The 12,024-nt window shown below is 48.3% G+C and overlaps 1 protein-coding gene across 1 annotated transcript in view; it reads right to left on the bottom strand.

Moving 5' to 3' along the window:
- SEMA4F (ssemaphorin 4F) overlaps positions 1–11,763 on the bottom strand; it is a 112,222-nt gene extending 100,459 nt beyond the window's left edge. The window contains exon 1 of the mRNA XM_038400561.2: positions 11,579–11,763. Within this exon, the coding sequence (XP_038256489.2) occupies positions 11,579–11,672 (94 nt within the window). The 5' untranslated portion in view covers positions 11,673–11,763. The remainder of the gene's footprint in view (positions 1–11,578) is intronic.
- Between the last annotated feature and the right edge of the window lie 261 nt (positions 11,764–12,024).

The following is a 12,024-nucleotide window of genomic DNA, read 5'->3' as shown; positions in this document are numbered from 1 at the left end:
GTGTTTGTGACTCCCAGCTGTTCATGTTAGCTTACATGCAAATACAAAGCCTCTCCCTCAGGCCGAGGCTTTGACTGAAGGTTTAAACAAGCCAGCCAGCAACCTTCCCTCCCCCATGTAACTACAGCTATTCCAGACACTGCCCCGTGCAAACCACAGCCACTTCCCCGCCCCTGCCCCCACCCCGAACAGGACAGCACACCCTAAGGTCAAGTCAGTCCAGGCTATTGCAGACTGGGAGCAGTGGAGGAGTTGGAATCTAACTCCAAAGCCAAGGGATCCCACAGAGAACAACTTGTCAGCACCCCCTTTCTCCCATTCCAGCCCCAGCATCTGCCCACTAACCACAAGAGCAGCAGCATCATGCAGGAGAAGTAGGTTCGCACATGCCACCAGGGCAGCTGCCAGTGCATGGGTGCAAGGTGTTTGCACACGCAGCATTGCTCAGCATGCAGGTCACCAGCTTCAGCTTCTAAATGGATTTTAGAGAAGAGACTTCAGCTCTCTGTGCAGACAAGGGAAAGTGCTCTTCCAGCCACAGCAGGGCAGCTTAGGGTTAGGGTTAACAATGCATGAAGTGAGCTGTAGCTCACGAAAGCTTATGCTCAAATAAATTTGTTAGTCTCTAAGGTGCCACAAGTACTCCTTTTCTTTCTGCGGATACAGACTAACAGGGCTGCTACTCTGAAAGTGATTTCTGGCTTATTGCAACAACCTCCCCCAGCTGCCTTCCTCCCCATGACTGGAGGGGTGTGAACAGGCCACTGCATGTAAATGGTCCCTTGAAATGCGCTAACTACTTATGCTAAATGATCTGCTCCACCTTGTATTTAGCTGTTGCACTCTGACTACGGGATTCCCAGAAATGAGGAAGAGCTCTGCGGCTCAAAAGCTTGTCTCTCTCACCAGCAGAGGTCAGTCCAGTAAAAGATATTACCTCCCCTCAGCCCCACCTTGTCTCGGAGTTAATGGCTCTTGGAGTGCCAAAGGGAGAAGGGACAGGAGATTGCACAGGACAGAGAGGCTTCCTTCCTCAGCAGGTTTACCAGCCAGCCCTAAGAGCTCCAGTAAAGCTGCCATTATCCCATCTCCCACAGGGCCAGGCCCACAGCAAAGCCCCCAGGCCAGGCCATGCAGCATGGTACTCCAGTGGATTTGTTCTATTGGCACATTGATCCCTGCAGTATCTGAGCCAAGCTGCAACAGCACAGCTACTGGTTTTGATTGCATGATGCCCTGAAGTTCCAGATGTGTCAGTAACTCAGAGGTTATCGTCTTGCAGGGCAAAGGGTGGCTGCCTCCTATAAGGCAGGGGTCCAAATGGGAGTAGAGGTGGCACCCCTGCAAGTGATCAGAACGAGACATCGTTCACACTAGATCACACAGTTGTTCAAAACAGGACAGTGCCACTCTGCCAGGCCCAACTCCCCCTCAGCGATGGTAGCTACCCAGCGCCACCAACTAATACCACCTAATAAGACACCAGCTCAGTGGGCTGGGCAGATCTGTGACCCCCCCATATGAGGGATGAAATAGTTAGTGCCAAGGTTTACAGTCATCCTCTCTGGGCATCTGCATTACAGTTCCCAGAGTCAGCACATCACAGCTCCTGGCAGACTCACCTCTGTGTTGGTGATACTCCCTTAACACTGCAATAAAGCCTCAAATGTGAACAGTTAGAGCCTCCAGAGCAGTAGCGACTGCTGGAGCACCCTCTCCCCCAGCAACTAAGATTTAGTGACTTTTTATTTATTGACCGTGACTTTTACTAACACCACCCGTGAGTAAATCGTAGCCTTAGCAATAGCGAAAGCAGTACTGACAGACCAACACTTCCTCTTTTAAAAACATGAAAGCTGAGGTTCTATAGAACAAGCAAACAGTCTGAGCTGTGCCAGTGCACCATGCACCAGCCCAGTCCAAGACCTGCCCCCAGCAGGTTAGAGGCAACATGTGTTTTACTTCCCTCTGAATGTCTCTTTCTGGGGACAGAATCAGCTCTAAACCTCCTCTCGTTCCCACTTCCTCCTAGAGACCTCCATCAGCAGACCTACTCTCCAGATCTTTAAGGTGGCACTGGATTCCTCATTGTTTTTGCTATAGTTTGGCAGGTCACAACAGGAGACCACTTCCATTGCTCCACTTTTCATTTAACAGAGGTGCTCCTGTGCCTAGATGGGGCTCCCCAGAGAGCTGTTGCCACTCAGAGCGGAGGTCAACCAGGAAGGGTTATTTTCAGGAGACATTTCAGAGTAGCAGCCGTGTTAGTCTGTATTCACAAAAAGAAAGGAGTACTGTGGCACCTTAGAGACTAACAAATTTATTTGAGCATGAGCTTTCGTGAGCTACAGCTCACTTGGTATTGGGTTGTGAAGACAGAAAATAAATCCCAAGTGTGACCAATGCAGCCACACCCATCCAAGCGTGGAGCCAATGTGGGATAATAGCTTAGAGGAATGGGCTGCCCCAGGCACAAATTAACTCTGAAACAGACATTGTATCTATGCTAGAGTTGCCAGGTGTTCAGTTTTCAACTGGAATGCCCAGTTGAAAAGGGACCCTGGCAGCTCCGGTCAGCAATCGCCACCACCACCCCCCGCCACACACACACACACACACGAAAGGCAATGAAAGAGATATGCCCTCTCCCTTCTACAGGCCCAACCAAAAGGCCTCCCATACGCCCAGCTTCCACTGAGCCATTACCACCATCAGCCTTCCTGCAGAGCATGCCAGGCTCTGCTCACAGCAAGAGCCCCTTCTCCCATAACAGACCACTCTTTAATCTAACATAAAGGCAGAAATAAAATCCAACGACTGGAAGCTGGACAGCTTTAGACTAGAAATACACCTTTTCAGCAGTGAGGGTAATTACCATTGGAACAAGTTACTGCGGGTTGTGGTGGATTCTCTGTCCCATAAGGTCTTTAAAATCAAGCTCAGAGGTCCCTTTCTAAAAGGAAACTTTAGCTCAACCAGAAGTCATGAGCTGGACGCAAGAACTGCAGGTGAGTTTCTCTGGCCTGTGTTATACAGCTCAGACTAAATTATTGTAACGGCCCCCCTCTGGCCTTGAAAGCTATGAACCTAGCATGGGGAGAGCAGAGGATGGGGTTGCGTAGAGCCCCACCTGAGCACCAGCACCCTCCACTGATGCCAAATGAAGTTTTGATTAGCCAAGCAAAGCACATGCGCTGCTGGAAAGAGTCTGCTTGCATGCCAGGACACGTCACGTACTGTAATTCTCTCCTCAGCAGGTGTATTGCTGGGCAAGTCAGACAGCAGGAGATCAGAGGAGAGGGAACACAGTGAAGTGCCACCCACGCCCTCCCTTTCATGCTGCAGGTAAGGAGGGGTTAAGCTAGACTCAGCCAGGTAACAGTCACCACCTCCACCAGCCAATAGGGTCTGCTCACTTCAGGTTGACTTTGCAGGGCAAGGACTTTCCTTTGCTACGATCTGTACAGATTTGAGAACAGGATTCTAGGAAGCAAGACGTGCACACACACTACACCAGAGGCCAGGTTCTCAAACCAACCATAGACTCTCCACTGTGTTCTGGTGCAGGAGATGGGTGGGTGAAACCTGATACCTGGGCTCTGCCAAGCACCCTAGATTCTTCAAAGCAGGGCTGCCAGCCCCAGGAGACACAGCCAAGCATCCCCAGGAGACTGCTTAATGCAGTAAGTCATGCTGGCTTTAATGCAGCGTCCAACAAACTTGGAGGGGAAGCTGCCTCAAAACAGGGATAGGTTGATTCCATTTGAAAGTTTAGCCTGGAATGTAGACAGATATGCAGCCCCAGCCAGCTGCTCACAGCAGGACTTCCCTTACCCTGGAGGAGGGTGACCAGATGCCCAAATATTAGGGGCTTTGTCTTATATAGGACCCTATTACCCCACCCACCTTAATTTTTCACACTTGCTACCCCAGAGTGGGAAGTGTCTACTCTTTCCCTTCCCCATACCTCCCAGCCACTCCCCTCAGTCTTGAGCCCATACCTCTCCCTGCCACTATACAGCTCAGTCCCTGCAACACCTCAGATGCTTCAAAATCTTTGTCAGAATGGTCATTTCTTGTATTGACCAAAAGAAAGAGAGACAAGGGCTGGGCCCAATCAAGTTATTCATTATCAATTCAGCCCCAGGAAACCATATGACTTGCTTCCAGTGGAGATAGGTTATTTGCATTATCACAGCACCTAGAGGCTCTAGTTCTGGGCCAAGCCCCACTGTACTAGGCACTGTACAAATGCAGAAGAGAAACGGTCCCTGCCCCAAAGAGTTTTAAAATTTCAGGCCAGAGTCGACAGATGGATACTGAGGAGGAGCAGCACAGAGAACAGCAGGAGCCTGATGAGAGCTTTAGCCATGAAGGATTGGAAAGGCCATATCTTAGAAACATTATGCGAAAGAACTTGCAAGATGTAGACCTAGCGTGGGTCTGAGGACCTAGAGAGGGGCCCAGGTCAAAGATGATACCCAGGCTACGAGCCCGAGCAACAGGCAGGATGGGTGTGTTTCCACAGTGATTAAGAAAGGAGGTAGTGGGAGGGCAGGGAGCACACTGCAGAGGCTGGCACAGCCAGGGCATACAGGGCCTGTCCGAGATGGCAATGTTACCAGCGAGCGCAGCTACTGACAGAACCAGCGTGAGTAATTTAGAGCATTCTTGCAAGGGAACTTGTTTCCCCAAGAAAGTAGAAGGTGCCAAAGCCATGTTTTGGAGTCCCAGTGTGAACTTTGCCTTCTCCGAAAGCCTCCCCTCCCAAACCAACCCAGGACAAAGATGGCAGCACACAAAAGACTAAGTATGACCTGCAGCCTCCAGGAATGGCAGAGCCGAGTTATAAGAGAAATGGAAACAGAAGTGCTGTGTTAAATATCTAAGAAAGTTCCTACTTACTTCAATGGGAGCGGGAGCAGGCCCTAAGGAAGTCAAGTCCCATGAGAAGAAATTAAGGGGAAGACAGGGAGAGGGAAGGTGGTCAGGAAAGTGAGATCCTGAGAGCTAGTTCAGGACAGAGTTTTAGAATAGTTAGATCTGGGCCAGAGGCCAGGTAAGCAGGGACAGCACAAGAACTACAGCAACATGAAGAGTTTGTACAGCGTTCTGCTGACATGTTACAGTCTTGCCTTCACTAGACGAGAAGGTGCATTCTTACCTTGCATTAGCCAACACATGGCAAAGTTCCAGTGAAGACAAGACAGCTGGAGTTTTAACATGTAAGGTGGCCATGGTAAACCCTAGGCACTCCCATAGCTGTAACCTCAACCTGATAAAAATGTAAAACTACAAATGGCCTTGTCGTCACTAGAATTGTACACCTTGCTAGTTACCATGTGTTCACTTAATGGCTATTAGCCAGGATGGGTAAGGAATGGTGTCCCTAGCCTCTGTTTGTCAGAGGGTGGAGATGGATGGCAGGAGAGAGATCGCTAGATCATTACCTGTTAGGTTCACTCCCTCTGGGGCACCTGGCATTGGCCACCGTTGATGGACAGGATGCTGGGCTGGATGGACCTTTACTCTGAGCCAGTATGGCCATTTTTATGTTCACTGACAAAGTAAGAATACAACATTTCCCTAGTAAAGATCCACCCCAGCAGTGTTAAAGATTAAAGTTCAGCAGAGACCAGCCCAATGCAAACCTGAAAGAAGGAAAAGGCCAGTTTGGGGCAGCAATGTGGCAGCTTATACTTATAAACTACTGTTTCGGGCTCTCTGCAGACTCAGGAAGACGTCACTACATCAGTTTCATTTGATTCATGTTTTGAAGGTTTCTTTCATAACAGCTGAAGACTTCTTTTTAAAACTAAAGCTGAGAGTGGAAAATACCTGAGATGTCAGTCCTGCTCCCTCCCAACCCTCTGGGGCTGGCAGTTAGTACCAGACTCAGAGGGGGGTCCCACACTCCGCCTAGTGCACAGAACCCCATTCTGATGCTGTTTTGCTCTCCAGTGACAAGAGTAAAGAACCACCTATCTTACAAGGAGAGACTAAAAACATTGACTTGTTTAGCCAAGCAAAATGAAGGCCGTGAGGGATCTGATTGCTCTCTATAAATACATCAAGGGGTAAACACAAGGGAGGGAGAAGAGCTATTGAAGATGAAGGATAGTGTTGGTGCAAGCGTAAATTTAGGATGAAAATTTGGAGATGGCTTCTTACCATCAGAGATGGGAGGTTCTGGAACAGCTTCCCAATAGGAGGGGACGGGGCAAACCACCCAACTCCTTTTAAGATGGAGCTTGATAAATTTATGAACAGCGCTATCTGACGGGGTTGCCTGTGACAACAGGGGACTGGACTCAATGACCCAGGAGGTCCTTGCCAGATCTACGTTCTTAGGTTACTTGTCTCAGATCTCATGGAGAGATTTCCAGCTCAACACCTTATGGCTAGTCTTGGGGAAAGCATGCTGACAAGTCCAGGCAGTGCTGGCTTGAGGCCTGATGAGAGCAGCAGGAGTCAGACCTTGAGGAAAGGGGTGAAGTGGGGTGGGGTCTGAGGCAGAGGGTCGAGCACCCTGGGGAAATTAGAAAGCTGATGCCTATGCCATTGCCTCACTGCCTACAGCACATTGTCCCGAACTTTTAGTCCTGCTGGAGACAGAGGCAATACTTTTAGCCAGCGCACCCACATCAGCTCCTCCCCATAGAAGACAAAAATGCCATTTTATGTGCATTTATTCTTGCTCGCCCCCATGCAGAAGCAGCATTTAAAAGGGGGTTTTAAAAGGTGGGATTCCAGCTTTCCTGACTCAGTGCCTTTAGACACATAGGTTTCAGAGTAGCAGCAGTGTTAGTCTGTATTCGCAAAAGGAAAAGGAGTACTTGTGGCACCTTAGAGACTAACAAATTTATTTGAGCATAAGATTTCATGAGCTACAGCTCACTTCACTGGATGCATTCAGTGGAAAATACAGTGAGGAGATTTATATACACACACAGAGAACATGAAACAATGGGTTTTATCATACACACTGTAAGGAGACTGATCACTTAAGATGAGCTATTACCAGCAGGAAGGAGAGGGAGGAAGAAAACCTTTTGTGGTGATGATCAAGATGGGCGGTTTCCAGCAGTTGACAAGAACGTCTGAGGAACAGTGGTGGGTGGGGGTGGGGGGAAAACATGGGGAAATAGTTTTACTTTGTGTAATGACCCATCCACTCCCAGTCTCTATTCAAGCCTAAGTTAATTGTATCCAGTTTGCAAATTAATTCTAGTTCAGCAGTTTCTTGTTGGAGTCTGTTTTTGAAGATTTTTTGTTGAAGAATAGCCACTCTTAGGTCTGTAATCGAGTGACCAGAGAGATTGAAGTGTTCTCCGACTGGTTTTTGAATGTTATAATTCTTGACGTCCAATTTGTGTCCATTTACTCTTTTACGTAGAAACTGTCCAGTTTGACTAATGTACATGGCAGAGGGGCATTGCTGGCACATGATGGCATATATCACATTGGTAGATGCGCAGGTGAACGAGCCTCTGATAGTGTGGCTGATGTGATTAGGCCCTACGATGGTGTTCCCTGAATAGATATGTGGACAGAGTTGGCAACGGGCTTTGTTGCAAGGATAGGTTCCTGGGTTAGTGGTTCTGTTGTGTGGTGTGTGGGTTGCTGGTAAGTATTTGCTTCAGGTTGGAGGGCTGTCTGTAAGCAAGGACTGGCCTGTCTATGCTATGCTGACAGCTTGTGCCACAGACTCTCAAAGAAACTGCGGAACCACCTGATCAACATCCTCTACAGCAAATCGGGGAAAGATTAAGAATGAGCTCTCAAAATAGGATACTTTCATAAAAAAAACCAACCTTCTACACAAACTTCCTTGTGGCTGGACTTTACAAAAACTAGACAAGCCATTTACAACACACACTTTGCTTCTCTACAAAAGAAAAAGGATGCTAAACTATCCAAACTACTACATGCCACAAGGGGCCACAAGAGAGGTTCCCTTAACCCACCCAGCAATATTGTTAATCTGTCCAACTATACTCTTAGCCCAGCAGAAGAATCTGTCCTATCTCGGTGCCTCTCCTTTTGCCCCTCCACCCCCACGAACATGATACAGTTCTGTGGTGACCTAGAATCCTATTTTCGACGCCTCCGACTCAAGGAATATTTCCAGTACACCTCTGAACAACATACTAACCAAAAAAAGTTTTCTTCCTCCCCCTCCATCCTGCTGGTAATAGCTCATCTTAAGTGATCACTCTCCTTACAGTGTGTATGATAAAACCCATTGTTTCATGTTCTCTGTGTGTGTATATAAATCTCCTCACTGTATTTTCCACTGAATGCATCCAGTGAAGTAAGCTGTAGCTCACGAAAGCTTATGCTCAAATAAATTTGTTAGTGTCTAACGTGCCACAAGTACTCCTTTTCTTTAGGCACACAGACGTTCCTGAGTAGCAGCCGTGTTAGTCTGTATTCACAAAAGAAAAGGAGTACTTGTGGCACCTTAGAGACTAACAAATTTATTTGAGCGTAAGCTTTCGTGAGCTACAGCTCACTTCATTGGATGCATTCAGTGGAAAATACAGTGGGGAGATTTATACACACACACCACACACACACACACACACAGAACATGAAACAACTTACAGTAAACCTAAACAACTATAAGTAAACCTTCCCAGGTATCCATATTTTCTCATTTCAAATATTTACAAAATTAGCTAGAGCTACAATGAAGCAATGTAGGACACTTTATTCTCCACTCAATCTAATCAGTCACAATCAGGAAACATTTGACATAACTGGATTTGCGCCATGGCCTGGAGTTCCCCTACTTTTATATCTGAACTCCTGTGTACGCCCAATAAAAGCCATTACCTCTACCACCTTTTCCATTTCACAGGGTCTGATACAGCTATACGCTTTCTCCTTCAGCTAGCTAATGCATTTACAATTCTCCCTCTAGAAGTATAAATCACTCTGCACAGATATTCATCAGAAAGAATGGGGCCAAGCAAACAATGGGCTTTGCGCAAAAAAAAAAAAAAAATCAATGTTCTAAAACCAGCATCAGGCAAGTGAGGCAGCAGCTTAAGTAGGATCCTGGTCCCTGAGTCTTACTGCAGGGCTGGTATTTCTACATAAATTATATAACCCGATACTAAACATGCAATATTAATCAATTTAAGCCATGGACAAGGACTGCTATAAAAGGGCAGCAATCCCATCACTACTACTGTTTAGCTCAGAAATCATTTCCACACATTAGTAGTAAAATATATAGCTGGGAGCATGCAGAGCCCCAGCCCTATGCAAACATAACAGGTCCTGACAAGATCACTCTTCTGAAGGGTGTACTACTTAGATTGTAGAGTTAATGTAGATCACACTGATGGGAGAGAGAGAGTTAAGACGACATAATGAACACTACAGGAAATGGCGGCGATAATAAGCCAATAGGCATAGCTTATTTACTTCCATTAATGCAATGCATTTATATTGACAAACAAAGTCTCCAAATAATTCTATCCCAATCATAGGAATACCGCTTCACTAGGAAAAAGTGTGTTTCTGTCCGTGTTACTTAATACATGGTAACTTCCTAGGGAAACCAAGGCATATTGTACCTTTCACATGCATTAGAAGGTTAAGAAAAGACACTGGGGAGAGCCTATGACTTACCTTGATTTGCTACTCTGAAACTTGATTTGCTAATAACTCATGTTAAAGCTACAACCGCCTTGTCTCTATTAGCATTTTGTCCCTTTTAGTTACCACATTAGTTAAAAGTAAGAACACACTTTTTCATAGTGAAGACAAGGGCTAAGAGACCAGCAGCAAGGGATGTGCATTTATTTCAGCCTCCAAGGAACCCATAGGTTAGAAGTCTCAACCTTGGGTACATGTACCCCTGGTGGTACACCGTCTTCCAGGGGGTACATCAACTCATCTAGATATTTGTCTAGTTTTACAACAGGTTCCATAAAAAGCACTAGTGAAGTCCGTACAAACTAAAATTTCATTCAATGAATTTTTATACTGCTCTATATACTATACACTGAAATGTAGGTACAATATTTATATTCCAATTGCTTTATTTTATAATTAAATGGTAAAAATGAGAAAGTCGGCAAGTTTTCAGTAATAGTGGGCTGTGACACTTTTGTATTTTATACCTGATTTTGTAAAATAGTTTTAAGTGAGGTGAAACTTGGGGATATGCAGACAAATCCAATTCTCTACGATAGATGATACAAGGCTACAGATCATTTTCCCAGTTATCCGCCCAAACCAAGAAAAAAAAATCACCGCTAAACAGAAGGGGAGCAAGAAAAACAACCAGGAGTATTATACACAGTATAACTGTGGCTACCATTGTAACAAGACTTGAATTGAATAAATTCAATAGACAAGGACAGGCTGGAAGCAGGGTAGGTTGGTACCACTATAGCACACTCCCTCAGAGCCAGGAACAGAAGCCTGAACTGAATCTCAAGGTTCTTCTGCTGTTGTCATATAGTGTGAAACCCACTGCCAAGAATCTATACCCCATCTCCCTCTACTGGCTGGCCCACATAGAGGATGACAACCTGCTACTGGTTTCAGTTACTGCAGAAAGATGCTGTGGATCCAATGGTTCTAACATTGCTGATTAACCAGATGACTGAATTAGGGTTTAATTTTTGAGTTCCTTAAAAAGGCTAGGAAGTTTGTTTTAAAAAGCTACATTAAAAGAATATTAAAGTTGCAAGTGAGGCATTCAAAAGTTAGAAATACAGATGTTTACCTGCCAACCTTAAATTTGCTCCTTATGCTCCCTCACTGAATGTGTCAGAGGTCCTGTGAATATAATGTGTGAGCATTAAAGACTATCAAAATGCATGGGCACACAGGGGCCAAATTAGGGCTTTTACTTTTGAGTGCTTCATTTTTAACCTAAATCATGTTCTTTTAATACAATCTAAAACATAATGTCCTTTTTCAAAAGGAAAAGATTAAAAATGCCGTAATCCAGCGCAGCTCACCGCGTTACAATCTGATCAGCAATGGAAGGGGAGGCAGGACCCTAGACAGCCCCATAGCTCGAGGCACACCACAGAGCGTGCCCGGCCGGAGCCAGGGAGACCCAGCTCCGAGCAGCCCGCCCCCGGGACAGAGCCATACCCCAGCCCCGGCGAATGCCCGCAGCCTGCCCGAGCCACCAGCACGTTCAGGAGCAAACTCGCAGGCTGGGGGTCTGCATTGCTGAGCGGCGGCTGTGATCACGGCGGGTGACATCATCCAGCGAGTGCCCAGGGCTGATGGACGAGGGGGGACGGGACGGCCGGCGAGGTCTGCGGGCGGGGCCGGTTTCCCGCTCCCCGACCGCCCGGCTCCGGTGCGCAGCGGCCGCTGCTCGGTCCGCGCCCGCCGGTCCCGAGGCTGCCCGCCAGGTGCGCCCCTGAGCCCGGCTCAGCCCCCGCAGGAGGCAGCCACGCCCGGGCGCGCAAGTGGCTAGGGGTCGGGCACCCGGCGCGCAGGGCGATAAAGCCCCCGCCCCGCCTGGTGAGACCGGAACCCCCCGCCAGCCGGGGCCCGGGAGAGGGAAATGTCCCAGCCGGCAGCCCGCCCGCCTTACCCGGGAAGAGTCTCTCAGTCCGGGGCACGGCGGAGCGCGCGGCAGCCCCCAGCCCCGCGGGCACCAGCAGCAGGAACCACAGCCCCGGCCCCATTCTCCGCCGCTCGGGTCCCGCTCGCTTCCGCTGGCGGCTGCAACCAGCTCCAGCTCCCGCCGCCGCTCCCTGCAGCTGCAGCCGCGGCGCCCGCCGCCCCGCCCCCAGGTGCCATCGTGACGTCGCCGCGCGCAACGGCCGAGCAGCAGGTAACTCCGCGGGCGGCGCAGGGTAATTCCCGGGATGAACAGTGGGGCACTAGCTCGCGCTGCGGTCTCCCGACCTGTGACCCCCACCCCGGCCCGCCTGGTCCCCCAGCGCTCCACCCCTCCCCCTAGCAACCTGCACCCCATCTCCCGCTTCTCCCCACACGTCGCCTCTCCCCCTGCAACCCTCCCCCACAGCGTTCTTG

This window comes from Dermochelys coriacea, chromosome 4 (genome assembly GCF_009764565.3).
Source record: "Dermochelys coriacea isolate rDerCor1 chromosome 4, rDerCor1.pri.v4, whole genome shotgun sequence".
NCBI lineage: Eukaryota > Metazoa > Chordata > Testudines > Dermochelyidae > Dermochelys > Dermochelys coriacea.
This window is presented reverse-complemented; position numbering and strand designations above follow the sequence as displayed.